The sequence below is a fragment of the Zingiber officinale genome, chromosome 5A (assembly GCF_018446385.1).
Source record: "Zingiber officinale cultivar Zhangliang chromosome 5A, Zo_v1.1, whole genome shotgun sequence".
Lineage (NCBI taxonomy): Eukaryota > Viridiplantae > Streptophyta > Magnoliopsida > Zingiberales > Zingiberaceae > Zingiber > Zingiber officinale.
The window spans coordinates 127,276,520-127,293,653 of record NC_055994.1 but is presented as its reverse complement, the minus strand read 5'-3'; the positions used below and the strand labels follow the sequence as shown (position 1 = coordinate 127,293,653).

General features: G+C 37.7%; 2 protein-coding genes across 4 annotated transcripts; both read right to left on the bottom strand.

The window, feature by feature from the left end:
* Window positions 1–446: 446 nt before the first annotated feature.
* LOC121981669 (Golgi SNAP receptor complex member 1-1-like) lies at window positions 447–5,990 on the bottom strand. Of its 2 annotated transcripts, none has more exons than XM_042534304.1 (5): window positions 5,852–5,990; window positions 2,068–2,295; window positions 1,782–1,946; window positions 882–995; window positions 447–774 (listed from the first exon to the last, which is right to left on the bottom strand). In XM_042534304.1, exons 1-5 carry the CDS (start codon window positions 5,885–5,887, stop codon window positions 661–663), a joined length of 657 nt encoding a protein of 218 aa, XP_042390238.1. In that variant the 5' UTR covers window positions 5,888–5,990; the 3' UTR covers window positions 447–660. The 2 variants fall into 2 exon arrangements, with proteins under 2 accessions (XP_042390238.1, XP_042390239.1); XM_042534305.1 differs by having other exon boundaries at window positions 5,806–5,927.
* LOC121981670 lies at window positions 4,436–10,336 on the bottom strand. 2 transcript variants are annotated; one of them, XR_006111903.1, is made up of 5 exons: window positions 10,025–10,336; window positions 8,161–8,184; window positions 6,221–6,757; window positions 5,852–6,106; window positions 4,436–4,956 (listed from the first exon to the last, which is right to left on the bottom strand). XR_006111903.1 is itself a non-coding variant. In XM_042534306.1 (3 exons), the coding sequence occupies exons 1-3, from the start codon at window positions 10,242–10,244 to the stop codon at window positions 6,456–6,458; spliced, it is 546 nt and encodes a 181-aa protein (XP_042390240.1). In that variant the 5' UTR covers window positions 10,245–10,336; the 3' UTR covers window positions 6,201–6,455. The 2 variants fall into 2 exon arrangements, 1 of the variants encoding a protein (XP_042390240.1); XM_042534306.1 differs by lacking the exons at window positions 4,436–4,956; window positions 5,852–6,106 and having other exon boundaries at window positions 6,201–6,757.
* Between the last annotated feature and the right edge of the window lie 6,798 nt (window positions 10,337–17,134).

Genomic DNA, 17,134 nt, shown 5'->3' with positions numbered 1-17,134 from the left:
TCAGTTGCGATCAGTCGTTGATTAAACTTGTAATATTGCTATTCTAATGGTTCATCATAGAAGTCATGATTAATTGTGGTATTATGTCCACAGTAAGAGAGCAAAGAATGCAAGAGAGTTTCAAGAGAACTTTGTGATGGTAATTAGGGCAGCAACTAGCTCACAAACATGAAGATGAAGATGAAAATGGTAAAGAGCATCAGATCAGTATATACTTTATCGTTAATATGTTTTTGCACAATAAAGTTCTTAAAAATCAGTGTTTTCAATACCAGTCAGACGGACCGACTCAACCAATTAACGTAAAACCAGAAGGCAGGCAAACGGATCCAGTTAGATCGATAGTAAATTTCCAGTCCAATCCTAATCAACTAGAAAAAGCTGGAACCGGCTGTCAATTTGACCCATAAAACCGGTTTTATAAAAATACTACTTAAAACACTGAATTGGATCTTTCAAATTTTCAGTATTTAAAATCACATAAAATAGCAAGTTACTGAATACACACAGACTCAAATGTACCTGTAAGTTACATACAAAACCGTCAAACCGATAACCTGTTGAGTGTTCACGTAGATTTGTTCTGATGGTATAAATGAAAAACTTTATAAAGTACATAATGGTGATTTTTTAACAGGCTTCATTTGTTAACGACTACTTTCACTTAGACAACCAGTAAATTAACATGAGAAATGTACAAAGAGAAGCGACGAGAGAGAGAATTATGGTGTCCATAGACTTTTTCCTTCTAATTGAAGACAAAATGTGATTTACCTGCAGAGAAAGGCAAAGGTAGATTATATGATGCTATGAATTGTATTGATAAAATAATAATAAAAATAAAAAAAAGAGTGTGTCCATCCCATATAGTATTAGCATACCGTAGGAAGTCTGCTGCTGACATTGCTGATCTTTGTGGTGATGCCACCGAATGTGGAACGCTGAAGAACAAGTGTTCCTAGAGTAGCTTGGGCGTGAGAAATCACATGATCCATCTGCAGTAAGGCAAACATGGAGTGCAATTAGAAGTTAAATGAATAAGAGGATTAATCACTTAATATAAAAGATAATTTCCAGGCTAATGATGTTTGAGGCAATTCTTTGCATGGATGGGCAATCTACCGTCGTATTTGGAATCCTTGGTTCATATGTGAATGAGCAGGATTAAATGTGACTATAAAACCTGGGAATTGTTAGTAACTTCTAAATTATTATGCTGTGAAGCACTCTGCAATCCTTCAAAATGATTGACCTCGTCATTCATAGAAGTAACTTTCTTTGTATATATATCTCATTCCCTACGGCCAACACTTTTTTTAATGCAAATGAGGATGGCAGTGTTGCGGAGAAGAGATTTAACTTCTCTCCTTTGCCCCACCTTTTGTATGAGGTGGAGTGGATCAAGTTAGACACAAAACTAAGACATTGTTACTTGCATTCACAAAAAACAATATTTATAATGGTACGTGGTAAATCAACATTGGACAAAGTGGGTTCGAATTGAACAGATACTCTAGATACTCGGTTAGGTATTTACAATCAAGACCTGAATAAACAATTTACTTCATGTTATTTGACACCAAACTTTTAGTAATTTTGCCTGCATCCAGTAAAATACATCCAGAGTAGGCTCATGAAAGTTCTAATTACGTGCTCATATGTGACTACAGCAAAAAGGAAAATATGGATGGAGATTAAAATGGAATCCATACGATAGAGTAAAATAAGATTTAAAGGGGATACATAGAAGTTGAGATGGAGTGATGAGACAGAAATGGCACCTGCCCTGAACTTCTACTTATAGTTGCTTGTTCTTTAAGTAAAGCGTGTTCAGCAGAATCAGCACCATCTTCCATGTCTGCTTTTGCTCTATCATAATCTCTAAATTCTAGAAGCGATGATCGCTCTTGCTTTACTCTAAGGCCAGAATGAAGCCTATAAAATTCCTGAAAGATCCCACATTAAATGGCAGGTTAATTGCTACAATTTTTGTGTACCATAATCTTATTTTTAAAAATTTTGCAAAACCTTTTACAAACTAAAAAAATATTAGTAATATATTTGTACCTGAGTAAGATCTTGTAGTATTTCTTTATGTCGCGTCAATGTATGGGAAATGATCTGAGAGCCTCCGGAAGATACCCAAGTCTGCATTTGCAAATTGACTTGCTGGAGTTGCTTCAGTAAATGTTCAATTCCAGATTCCAAAGCGGCTACCGAACCTTCAGGTTTTGATGAAACCAGTCTACGATATGAGGTCATCTGTTCATCCAACTGAGCTTCAAGCTTCCTTGCCTATCAAAAAGAAAGAAATGTATCTACTGAATAAGGAGAAAAATGCATAATGGTTGGACATTCTGTCTTTATACCCATCATAAAATATTGTCCTAAGAAATAACCATAAATTGTCTATCATGATTGCCAAACAAGCCCCAAACTGAAATTAATCCACAAGCTAACCTTACATGCTGACATTGACTTGTAGCGACAAATTGAGGTAGGTTATCTCCACCAAATAAAATACAATATCACTAGAGAAAATAAAATTTCTGTGCATCATCTCATTACTACTGTTCATTTTCTTGGTAGTATTTTTGATATAATTTTTTTTGTTATATGGAGCTAAATGTTGGGCTATAACTCGAGCACATGAGCAAATATGAGAGTTGCAAAGATGAGGATGTTAAGGTGGATGTGTGGACATACGAGGATGGACAAAATAAGAAATGAGAGCATTAGAGAAAAAGTCGGAGTTGCATCTATTGAGGAAAAGCTCCGAGAGACACATTTAAGATGGTACGGACATGTATTTAGATGACCAATAAATGCTCCAGTTAGACGATGTGAAACTATGATAAACATGCATATCAAACGAGGAAGAGGAAGACCAAAAAAGACTTAGTTAACAATAATAAAATAAGATAAAATTTATTTAAATATAGATGATGATATAGTAGGAGATAGAACTCAATGGCGTAAAAGGATTCATACAAGTGGGAAAAGGCTTGGTTGTTGTTGTATTCATGTTGTTTTCCAGGTGAACCAAGAACTAAGACAATTCATAATTAGAAAGATAGTAAATGAAAATATATACCCATAATGTTAAAGGGTAATGCTCCTAAGTATAATTACGCAAGGCAAGGAATAGAAAATAATAGTGACATTTGATATAGATGTCCCCTCTTGAATCATGGAGAACTGAGTACCCTTGGGTTCCTTGATAATGTACTTAAGTTTGACAGTGGCTCAATACCAATGAGTTCAGTAGTGGCCATGTAGTTTATCATGAACCCAGACATAAATCAAGTTTTGTGTTGCTCAGGGTTGTTTGGTAAGGTAATTGATCAAAACCGAGCCTAAAATTAAACAAGTTGCTAAAATGACCGAGCCAAGTTTGGTTCTTATTTTGAGCTTGAGCTTGGTTCAAGCATGAGCCAAGCTTTGTTCATTTAGATGTTATTACTCTCTTAATTTAAGCTTGTCAACAAGCTTGATGTTCCAAATTTGTTTGTTTGTTTTGTGAATTATTTAATTATATTTCTATAGTTTGATTAAGAATATGTTTTGTTACTGAATATGTTCATAATAGTTCACAATCTTTGTTCACGAATATTAACAAATTAAACATATGGATTTATGGTTGTTAATTTATTTTAATGAGTGTTCAAGTTCGTTTAATTAATTCGTACATATCGTATGTCCATAAACAAGCTCTCACCAAGAAGAATACAAAGCTTGTTCACGAACGTTTAGTTCATTTACAACTCTATAGGTAAACAAAAAAGGAGAAAAGAAAAATCCCTCTAGAAGTTGTTGAAATGTATGGTCTGGAAACAAAGGTATCTTGTATAAATCTGCTGACATGTTTTATCATAAGTAACTTCTTAAAGTTTTAAATGAAGATAATTTAATTCACTGACAACTTCAAAAAATAACAAAGAAAGTGCACAATCTCAATGCTTCCCCAGGAAAATAAAGCAATTTCTTGCTGAAAGGATCATGAATGCCATGTTTAGCATATTTCATTCTTTTTTCTTTTTGAAACTTTTGTGTTTCTTAAAGCACTATATTTGGCCATACGTGAGTAAAGTGAGATAATTTTGCTTATCGTGCATGAAACAATTAGAGCATCTTCAGAGCTCCCACTGTGAGCGGGCAACAAGGGAAAAAGCTCCCTCCATAGTGGAGGGAGGTTTTTCCCTTTAATCGAAGAAGCGGCTCCATGGTTATGGAGCCGATCTTCGACTTTTTGCTTTTTTTTAATATTATTTTTTTTAATAATTGTATTAAAATTTAACAATTTTATTTATGAATTTAAATTTTATTAAAATTTAATTATATAAAATGTAAATATGAAGGAGAGATAATGAAATATATATAATGAAAAGTGTGAGACCCATGGAGAAGTTGTTGAGAGGTTTTTTGATAGTGGAGAGGGGTGTGAGGTTTTTAACTTTTGATGTGGCGTAGATATGACAACGAAAGAGCTCTCAATAGGCTCTAACCACTGTGGATGCCCTTAGTCACAACTACAGAAAACCGTTGTAAACCTAACTAATGGCGTTTGCTCCATAAATTTTATCCTTGCATTGAGCTCTATGCAAAGAATAAATCATCAAATAAAATTTCTTTGGTTACCATCTACATCTTGCATTGAGCATCTAATAACGACAATACAAGATATACATATCCATCAAACAAAGTCAATTGTTTAAAAATACAAGATCAACATATATATCAAATAAAGCATCAATAGACAATGGTTTGACATACACACCTTTTTTTCCCTTGGTACATAGTTTGTTATCATTTTTCCATTTTCTTCTTTTTCTTCTTCCTTTTTTTTTTTGTTTTTGCATATGGCAGTGTTGTTTTTTGTATTGGGTACAATAGACCCAATGTAGTCCGACCCTTCTATGGACTTGCACTGACGGGAGCTTTGTGCACCTAATTGTTCTTTACATGCTGACACAGTCATTATATTGCCCAATAGAGTGGGACCAAAGTCAAAGACCATATCACTACCAGATCACATTCTGACTATTTTATTAATTAATAAGTCAAACATTCATCACTAAAATATAGAAAATAAATTTAAAATACTAATTATGGTTCATAAGATTGTGAATTAGCCTCCATATAGCCATCATGCTTCATCAGTTCTGGTCGCCAAAGGTCTTTTTACTTTTTTTCTAGAATAATTTCTATGATTGTCCAAAATGCACTTCAATATAAGCTTTTTCCCAAGCATCTTATTCAAATATGGATAACAGGAAATCATAATTAAGAAAAGTGAAATGTATAAAAAAAAATTATTAACATGAACGGTAGGAGTAAAAAGAACTTGATAGATTATTTGTATTTTGTGCGGTAACAGCTGATCCGAGTTATCATAGGTACTAAATGCTTATTCTTACATATTATATGTCATCAATATATTTATTCCATGATACAGTGAGATAGTAGCAACTAAGAATTTAAGTCGCCTAAACATTTCGAGGATCTGAAGCAAGCTTCCATGCTTTCAACTTCAAAGCGATGTAATAAAGAAAACTCTTTTAACAAAATTGATGAAAAACGGCCTTTAGGCAAACTAAAACAATTAACAATAGATCTTAGGCACAACGAATAAGACGCCCACATGTCCTACCAACGGAATCCAAATCCAGAGCAATCAAAATTTTACGGATCCATGATCAGACAGTCAGTTCAAGACAAAGTTAGCAGAATAAAAAGGAGCGAAGTCTATAAAAACAAAAACAAAAAAAACAATTCAGACGTTCGTAATCCGATCAAGACCCAAACCTCGAGCAGATAAGATTTTACAAGGGATCTGAAAAAGTCAGGGCACCTGTTTCCTAAGGGCGTCCCATGAGGACGCCTCCATGCCCGCTCACCAGAGATCGACGGCAAGATCGACGCGTTGATCGAAGCGGCGAGGGTAAGCGAGAACGAAGGTTGCTTCGCGTTTCCGGGACGAGAACTTCTATCACGGAGAGTTGAAATCGATGGCCGAACCGATGGAGTTGGTAACTCCGCCAACCTCTAACGCCTACGCCCGGTTTAATTCGAGGCCAAGGAAAATAAACCGCCAGAGTCCGACCGGCTGGCTAGATCGGGAAAGGATCAGTAGTTTCAACCAGATATCGATTCGACCGGTTAATTGGTGCAAAAGGCGATAAATACTAACATGAATCAAATGAAGATTCGGTTCAAATACCTTAATAATGATTAGGAGATTTCTTCCTGTTCCTTGTAAAGATAACACACGTCCAAATCCAACTAATAACTAATCAAATACACAACAAATAACAAGTCTTCATGTTAGTTAACTGAATCTGATTGAACTCTACATTTTGCAAATTTTGATATTTTGATATTTTGATTCTAAATAGTCCGCTTTATGCAGTTACTGTCACCGAGCGATGTTCTGGAGCAGTTACTGAAAACTTGGCTCATGCAGCTTGCCACCCTAGTTGACGGGCTCGTCGTTCCCAAAGAGCTGTTGTCTTCTTTTCCTTCCTCAGGGATGCCTCAGCTCGTTCTCTAGCCTCCTCACATATCTCAGTTGCCGCAATGCACTTCTGAGCCTCTTTCTGGTACTGAGACGCTGATTTCTTGGCGTCGAGAAGGCTTGCATTCATGTGATGAGCATGCTCCTCAGCAACAGCCTCTTGTAGCTTCACTTCCTCTGTGAGGAGATCCACAAACTGCTTCTCCATCTCCTTGCTGAGCTCAGGATCATTTTTCCCACAATCTTCAACGCAGAGGGGTGTGTTAGATAACCATAGCTGATAACATTCGCAAAGGTGGATGTAAACATGATCAAGAACCACAAAATGTGTGGATAACCGTGCCAATAGTTAATGAAAATGACTAGTGAAAGCAAATAAATGAAATATGCAATATATTGTCTAAAAACAGCTATTGTTTACTTCAGAAATACAACACTGCATTATCATTCAGTTTCTCCACTCTGGGAAGAATTTTGAGTGTCTGCAGAAGCCTCAGTAATCTATTTCAATCACCATAAGCACAAAGGATTGTTTTATTTTTATTTTTATTTCGAGTAAGGAAACTACAGCCACTAATTATGAATCTTTATCAAATGATTCCAATCCATATGTGATATAACTGTAATAGATTCATGTTCTTCTCTGTCCATTGTCAACCAATTCAAAACTCTTATTAATTTGACATGTTGAAATAAAACCATTAATCAAATATGAGTTCAGTTTGATCAACTAATATAAACTCAGTTCCCGTAGGGCAAACAATGTCCATGAAGGTGTGATTAACAACTGCTGTAATCATATTCAAGAGGGATGCATGTAGCTGACTCTAATTTGTACAAATGACAGTTGTTAGTATCAATTTGCATACTGTTCACACACTGCGATGATGAAGAGAGTTGATTATGCTCCACCAGAATATAATAGATGAATAGGAATGACTCAAACTGGTCGTTTTGAGGTTGACTTGAGCAAGAAACTTACTGGTTCAGTTCATAATATGTCATTGACTAGGTTGGTAATGTCAGACTATACTTATATATCATAGGTCATTGACACAATCTGAGCTAGTTTTGGAAAGATAAGAAACCAGTAGTGAGATCCGAACCTTCAGAGAAGTTACTAGCTTTTGGATAAAAGATCCAATCAGAAATATTTCTTGGAACATTCTAGTCCTACAACAGCAAGCTGTTTGACAAGATAGGTGAGTCTCAGAGATGATGATGGTGGTTCTTACTCTTGTTGGTTGAATTCTATCTCAATCATTCTGGAAAACCATATCTTCATGATAAAAGAATACAATATGGAACAGGAATTGCATGTGCAACATCTTTCAAGCTCATAGTAACCTATCTGGAAATTCGTTGATCAGAATAATAAAGATGGATGAACAAAGGCATGATTTATCCAATCATTGCATGTTTCCATAAAAAGGAGTTAGAAAATAATTATTCTTGCACCAGATGCTTTTTATCCCTGGACACACATGCCTAGGTTTTATAGATATTCGAAGGAACACAATGAAAGTTAAAAGAAATGAAAGGAGAAACCAGCCACCATGCCTAAATTCACTACAAAATATAGTTGGAAAACTTGGCACCATAATATAGCTTCAATGTCAATAAACAAACTACAAATGCTTCTTTACCTGTCACAGAGAGGTTCAACAATCCTGAAAAAGGTAAAAAAGGAAAATTACATTAGTACCAAGAAATAGAATGCAGTAGAATCCTTTATAAACTTCAAATAAACAATTTCATACATTGAACAAGAATAGAACTTGTACAAAGCTTCATACAGTTGGATGAAACAACAAACATGTGGGGTAAAATTCTAGATTGTAAAACTTCATACATGATTTGGCAACTTCAAATATCTCCAAAACAGGGCATTGAGAAGCAGAGAGAAACAACATGCTCTAATAATCGATTGAAGAGTGATGGAATTACTTTTAATAAATTTCTTATCAAGAAGGGTTTAACTTCAAGTGGGATTTGGTTGGGTTTTCATGAGAAAGAGAGATTCAAATGATGGAAGACCTGTGGATGTTGAGTGTTGGGCGATTAATGAATGTTGGCGATCTAGGCTTTCATGGCATTTAAAAGGTAACTAATTCTCTTCAATAACTAGGATAGATATTAAGAGTAATTTTTCAGGAAGAGGATGAAGGATATATAATAGGTTGCCATGCCAGGCTCGGATTTGGATGAACTCACTAGATCAGTTATTCACTTGATTTTCTACACCGGATAGAAGTTCTATTTCCATGTATTTTATCTTACAGTGAAAACCCCCAAAACTCCCAAAAAATGACTGAAATGTTCAAGAGATGGTAGCCTATGGAGGCCAATTGAAGCATATTTGTACGACTGATTTGAATTTGCTGTTTATGGAATCAATTGTTGGACTGTTATATTGTCAATGAGAAATGAAATTTCTCAGCAGAATAATGAGTAGGAGGCTAAAAGCGGCTAACTTTATTGCAAGTATGGAGCCTCTTGGGATTGGCTTAAGTTGATGGCAACTAAATGAAATCATGAATCATGTTGAATTGCTACTTGAATGGAAGACTTTTCAGATGAACAATAATCCACATAGTGGAAGGATATTAAGTTAAGAATGTTATGAAATGGATTTGACCAGTTTTTTCTGGGTTCAATGAGATTGAATGTCAATCCAGGGACACTTCTGTCTAGCAGTAGCAGGTTAGGGAGGTTGGGAAGAATTCTTCAAACATGGTCAGAGAGAGGGGGCAGAAATTTAACTTAATAGAGCTTATCTCTCCTACAAGAAGAACTATTACATCTTCATGGATTAGGCAAAATCATATTCAATCTCAAATTATGTATCTCGAGTCATAATTTTTTTTGCTATAAAGGAACGAGACCAATCAAAGGGCAACGGGACACACTCTTCAAAATATATTTGTAACATAAGTATGTATGAAACGTTCATAAGTGCATTAGAAAAAGGTAAATTTGTGCGGGGTGACAATGCAATGTCAAAGACTAGGTTAGTTTCAGAAATAAAAACACATAACATTCCCTAGAAAACAAGTTGATAAAATGGCGATTATAAATTCCCAATACCATCTTAATGTATGTTCTCGTTTTGTTATTTATAGGATCTAGTCCTAATTACCCTTCAACGACACACGCTTTTTGCCTGTCCTAGTAATTCGCATACTGTATCACGAAATTGGACAATCCCGAAAACTCCAACGAAGCAAAAATCCAATTATAGATGAGATAGAATGTCATACGCCTACAAGGAATTGCATATACAATGCATTAGTAAAATTTGCCAAATCTGAAACCGAGCAAATTTGGATGAAGCATATCTTCCCAGTCACTGACAGTTCCTAATTATCAAAATTTTCCAATTTTGACCAGATCCATCCTTCTAACTACGAAAAATATGGATCGGATCAACCACAATACCCAGATCAGTATTGAAGAAAGATAAACCAAGGGAGGAATTAAAAAAAAAAAAAAAGAAGAAGAAGAGATCACCAGGTGCGACGGCGTCGAGAGAGAGCGGCGGCGGGCAATCGCAGATGCAAGGGGCGCATCCGGGAAGGGTGGAGGAGGTAGAGAGAGATCGGGCGGTGGCGAAGCCTTTCTTGAAGCGCCAGTAGAGGGCGGGGCCGGAGACGCACAGCGCTGAGGTGACGGCGAAGGTCACCAGCAAGCATTTGAGGCACGCCCCCGACAGCCGACCTGCGCTCGACATCTCGTCCTTTTGTTTTCCTTCACTGAACGGCTTCGTCGTTCGAGTGGGCTTCAAGCTCAGTGAAAGCAACGGAAAGCGGAAGGAAGGAGCAGCTCGAATCAATAATATCATTCGGGTAAGTGAACCGCTCTTGGTCCGGTTCTACTCGTTAAACCGACTTAAACTTCGAGTCGATCAAAATTCTTGAAATGTGTCGGTCTTGGTCCGGTTCTACTGTCGACGGTAGGCAGCCTAGTAATTGGTTTCACTTCACGTGAGACGAAAAAAAACGACTGAACTCTTCCATTAGTTTGTCATTTGAATGTTTGCTTTGAAACTAATTTTAAAGTAATTTTAACTAAAACTATTTAAAATAGTTTTATTTTATATTATAATGATTTTAATTAATGTTTTAATATGAGATGTTGGTTTGATAATAATAAAAATAACGAAAGTATTTTTTTTTTTTAACCAAACGCACGGGATGAAATTGGAAAAAAAACAGTAAAAATTTTTAGTCTTGGACAACAGTCAAATTATTACTGATCAATACTTCTTATAAAAAATAGGATAAAATTATGTAAATCCTTATGCAGGACTACATATAATGGAACATTCGTGCATTGTATTTTGTTTTTTATTTAAATTTTTTTGAAATGAAGTAAAGGACTTATGCATAGTGATATATGTGGTCCTTTCAATGTCACTGCTAGAGGCGATTATAGGTACTTCATTACATTTACTGATAACTTCAGTATATATGTTTATATGTACTTAATGACACATAAGTCAGAATCCTTTGAAAAATTTAAATAATTCAAGAATGAAGTACAGAACCAGCTTGACAAGAGTATTAAGATACTTCAATCAGATCGAGTTGGAGAATACCTTACCCATGAGTTTCGTGACTACCTAGCTGAGTGTGGGATTCTATCCCAACTCACTCCTCCTGGAACACCACAGTGGAATGGTGTATCCGAAAGGAGGAATCGTACCCTATTAGATATGGTACGATCTATGATGAGTCACACAGATCTTCCGACATACCTTTGGGACTATGCTCTAGACACGGTAGCTTTTATACTCAACCGAGTTCCATCCAAGGCTGTGATAAAGAAACCATATAGGATATGGACTGAAAGAGATGCCCAGGTGTCTTTCATGAGGATTTAGGGTTGTGAGGCTTACATTCGACGTCAAGTCTCAGACAAGTTAGGACCCAAATTCGACAAGTGCTACTTTATTGGATATCCCAAGGAAACTAAGGGATATTAATTCTACATTCCCAGTCAACACAAGATAGTTGTGGCAAAGACTGGAATCTTTCTAGAAAGGGACTTTGTTTCTAGAAAAACTAGTGGGAGCACGTTCGATCTTGAAGAAGTTCAAGATGCGAACAATAGCACTGAAGCCTCGATGGAAGTTGAACTGGAACAACAAAGTGTTGTGGATGATGTTGTTCCACAAAGAGTTGAGGAACAACAACCAGTTCAAGTAGACATACCTCTTCGCAGGTCTGATAGGATACGTCGTCAGCCTGAGAGATATTCATTTCTCTTGTCTGACCATGATGACGTTATGCTCATAGAGGATGAGCCTACGACCTATCAGGAAGCTGTGATGAGACCAGATTCCGAGAAATGGTTAGAGGTCATATGATCCGAGATAGAATCCATGTACACCAACCAAGTATGGACTTTGGTTGATCCACCTGAAGGGGTAAAACCCATTGGGTGTAAGTGGGTCTTTAAGAGAAAGACTGACATGGATGGACTTATCTATAAGGGTCGCTTGGTAGCTAAAGGTTTCAAGCAGATTCATGGTATTGACTACGATGAAACCTTTTCTCCAATAGCGATGTTTAAGTCCATTCGGATCATGCTTGCTATTGCAGCTTACCGTGACTCTGAGATATGGCAGATGGATGTCAAAACCGCGTTTCTGAATGGAAACCTACTCGAGGATGTGTACATGACACAACCTGAGGGTTTTGTAGATCCACAACATACTAGCAGAGTATGCAAGCTGCATATAGGTCCATTTATGGATTAAAGCAAGCTTCTCGGAGCTGGAATCTTCGATTCGATGATGCAATCAAACAGTTTGGTTTCATCAAGAACGAAGATGAGCCTTGTGTCTACAAGAAGGTTGTAGGGGATATAGTTGTCTTCCTCATATTGTATGTGGATGACATATTACTCATTGGGAAGGACATCCCTATGCTTCAGTCTGTCAAGACCTGGCTAGGGAGTTGCTTCTCAATGAAGGACTTAGGTGAGACATCCCGCATTCTAGGGATACAGATCTATAGAAATAGATCTAAAAGATTACTTGGCCTAAGTCAGAGTACATATATTGACAAGGTACCCCTTCGGTTTACCATGCAGAACTTCAAGAAGGGTTTTCTGCCGATGTCACATAGCGTGAGTCTTTCAAAGACTCAAGGTCCCTCTTCTAGAGAGGAAAGAGACCACATGGATCAGATCCCTTATGTCTCAGCCATAGGATTTATCATGTACGTCATGCTATGTACTCGACCTGATATCTCGTATGCTTTTGAGCATGACGAGCAGATACCAGTTAGATCCAGGTGAAAGTCACTGGATAGCGGTCAAGAATATTCTTAAGTACTTAAGAAGGACTAAAGAATATTTCTTGATATATGGAGGCAATGATGAGCTAGCTGTAAAGGGTTACAGTGATGCCAGCTTCCAGACCGATCAGGATGATTATCGATCGCAGTCAAGGTTCGTATTTTGCATTAATGGTAGTGCTATGAGCTGGAAGAGTTCGAAGCAGGACACAGTAGCTGATTCTACGACAAAGGCCGAGTACATTGCTGCATCAGAGGCAGCAAAGGATACAGTTTGGATCCGCAAGTTCATCACTGAACTTGGGGTGGTTCCCAGTATCGCTGACCCTATTGAGCTATATTGTGACAACAATGGAGCTATAGCACAGGCGAAGGAACCTCGCTCACACCAGCGAACCAAACACATACTACGGCGCTTTCATCTCATTCGAGAGATTATCGAGAGAGATGTGAAGATATGCAGAGTACCTACAGAGGCTAACATCGCAGATCCCTTGACCAAGGCTTTGGCATAGAGGAAGCATGATGGTCACGCTAGGTCATTGGGGCTTAGAGCCTACACTTATTGGCACTAGTGCTAGTGGGAGATTGTTAGTTAGAGCCCTAGAGCCAATCATTTGATGATTGTATTATGGATTTGTTGTATCATATTCTTATATATAAATAAAGGCATTTATTGTTTTGGTTATTATACTTACTTGTATTGGTGTCAAATAAACTAAGTATAATAGCGTCCTTGAGTAGAAGGTTCTCACCTATATCAATCGGTTAGTTGAACCGATAGTGAGATGATATAGGGAACACTACTCTTAATCATTCCTAGTCGAGTATTAACATTCAGGGACAATGTTAATGCAATAAGACTAGCATGTAGGTCAACTCGATGACTTGATCTCACAAATCATGGATATAGAGATATCAAGTTGACACATGGGTATGTATTGGAGAATGTATACTGAATGACCCGCCATGAAAAAGTATCATGGATCGTTATATGAGTGTCATATACTTTCTCATGTGGCTATTAGTATGACTACTAGTCCTTAGACCTGAAGTCACCATGGTTCCCTACATAAGGAGTTATGTACTTTGGTTTCGTCAAACGTCACCCGTAACTGGGTGGACTATAAAGGCGATTACTGGGTATGTAACGAATTATGCAAAGGGATGTGAGTGATGTAGATGGGATCTATCCCTCCTATATGACGGGAGCGACATCGATATTCTTGATAGAGTGAGACCACGAAGTGCATGACCATGCCCAAATGAGTCAATATAAGATATTGAGCTCATTTGATTTAATGAGTCTACTTGGAGTTCAAGATTTAGTTTGATCAGAGGATGACACGGTCTATGCCTCACACTGATCAATCTAGATATTTTGGATAGAAGGACACTTGTCATATATTGTGAGGAGTCACAATTAGTAGTCACAAGGTGATGTTGGATCTCAACATTCTTGTAACTTGGGTAGTAATGATGTGTTGCTAGATACCGCTCATTACTTATGCTCCCAAATGGGTTTAGGGGCATTGCCAACGTTACAAGAACTTATAGGATCACACACTAAGGACAATTAGATGGAGATTAGGTTCATATGATGAACCAAGAGGATTAGATTCATTTGATGAATCAAATTATATTAAGAGTAATCCTAATTGGGCTAATTGAGTTGGACTCAAGTTGATTTATGCGTTCAATGAGTCTAATTTAGATTATGACTCATTGAATCAATTTAATTAAATGAATTAGATTCATTATATTAAATTGGCTTGAATTAAATGGTTGGATTAGATCAACCATGAGATAGATTAAGTCAAGTTTGACTTGACTTGAGAGGAAGATGAAGAGTCAAGTTTGACTTGACTTTATGCCACATCATTTGTGACTTGGCATTAAGTTGCCAATGATGATGTGCCACATCATCAAGGCTAGCACACGTGTGTGCCACCTCATGGAGGTTACAAATTCCCTTTTAATGGCTACATTAAATGAGAAAGGAGATTACACTTCTCCATGGGTGGCCGACCACTTTAGTGTGGATGAAAAATTGATTTTTTCATTCAAGTCATTTGGTAACTCCATCATCTTCTTCCTCTCCTTCTCCTCTCCCTCTCCTCCTTCTTGGCCAAACATCCTAGGTGCTAGCACACCTTTGTTTGGTCTTCTCCATCTAGTGTGTTCGTGTGGATACACATAGAGAGTTGTCTACCTTGACAACTAGAGATCCGGCATCTCTTTGGACGAGCGGGATACGAAAAGGGCACGCATCGAAGGTATAAAAAGTTTCCCCTTTGTAGATCTACTGTAGATCGAAGTTTAGAAACTCGTACTCATATTTTTTGAAAGTTTTTATTTCGCACGGATCCGGTGACTGGGGCTTTCGGGGTTTTCGCGACGCGAAAAGCGATTTTCGCGGCCCAAAAAACCCAACAGTGGTATCATGCCAATCAGGGTAGGCTCTAAGCCCCAATGACCTAGTGTGACCATCATGCTTTCTATGTGCCAAAGCCTTGGTCAAGGGATCTGCGATGTTAGCCTCTGTAGGTACTCTGCATATCTTCACATCTCCTCTCTCGATAATCTCTCGAATGAGATGGAAGCGCCGTAGTATGTGTTTGGTCTGCTGGTGTGAGCGAGGTTCCTTCGCCTGTGCTATAGCTCCATTGTTGTCACAATAGAGCTCAATAGGGTCAGCGATACTGGGAACCACCCCAAGTTCAGTGATGAACCTGCGGATCCAAACTACCTCCTTTGCTGCCTCTAATGCAGCAATGTACTCGGCCTCTGTCGTAAAATCAGTTACTGTGTCCTACTTCAAACTCTTCTAGCTCACAGCACCACCATTAATGCAAAATACGAACCCTGACTGCGATCGATAATCATCCTGGTCGGTCTGGAAGCTAGCATCACTATAACCCTTTACAACTAGCTCATCATTGCCTCCATATATCAAGAAATATTCTTTAGTCCTTCTTAAGTACTTAAGAATATTCTTGACCGCTATCCAGTGACTTTCACCTGGATCTGACTGGTATCTGCTCGTCATGCTCAAAGTATACGAAATATCAGGTCGAGTACATAGCATGACGTACATGATAGATCCTATGGTTAAGGCATAAGGGATCTGATCCATGCGGTCTCTCTCCTCTCTAGAAGAGGGACCTTGAGTCTTCGAAAGACTCACGCCATGTGACATCGGCAGAAATCCCTTCTTGGAGTTCTGCATGGCAAACCGAAGGAGTACCTTGTTAATATATGTACTTTGACTTAGGCCAAGCAATCTCTTAGATCTATCTCTATAGATCTGTATCCCTAGAATACGGGATGTCTCACCTAAGTCCTTCATTGAGAAGCAACTCCCTAGCCAGGTCATGACAGACTGAAGCATAGGGATGTCCTTCCCAATGAGTAGTATGTCATCCACATACAATATGAGGAAGGCAACTATATCCCCTACAACCTGATGGTTGCTACTCGGAAAACCTAGAGGTTCCACTGTACAAAAATTTTGTACAAAGGTCTGAACCTTTTTCCTAGCTACCATGTGTTCTTTTAAATTAAATTTTGGATCGCCTGCGGAACTTAACACGTTTGATCCAAAACTTAATCTATTTGTTCTTTTAGGTTTTAACTTGGATCTCCTGCGGAACTTAACACGTTCGACCCAAGTCTCCTTAAGTTATTAATTCCATTAAATACTAATTTCCATAAAAGGTTCCCAGTACTGACGTGGCGAGGCACATGACCTTCTTGGATATGGGAGCAACCATCACCGACTAGACAAAACCTTTAATAGAAAGCTAATATTTAATTTCCTAAAATAACTTTAGGTTAACCAAAGAGAACAATCAAATCACAAGGAAAAGAAAGAAAACAAAAGAACACAACATCGAAAAACATATTCGAAATACTAGATCATAAGCCTCTTGTATTTGGTATTATTTCCATAAATAACTAGCATAATGCGGAAATAAAAATTACTAATTATACCTTGTAGAAAAACCTCTTGATCTTCTACCGTATTCCTCTTCTAACCTCGGACGTTGTGTGGGCAACGATCTACCAAGATGAGAAACCACCAACCACCTTCTTCTCCTCCAAGCAAGGTTCGGCCACAAAGGAAGAACTTTACCAAAGAAGAAAATCAAAATACTAACCAAGCTCCAAGAGATGCTAACTTTCTCTCCTTCTTCTTCTTCTTCTCCAAGTAGTATCCGGCCACCACAAGAACTCTAAGAGAGATGAAGTATTCGGCCACCACAAGAGGAAGAGAGGGAGAGGGTAATGGCCGGCCACAACACCAAGGAAAAAGGGA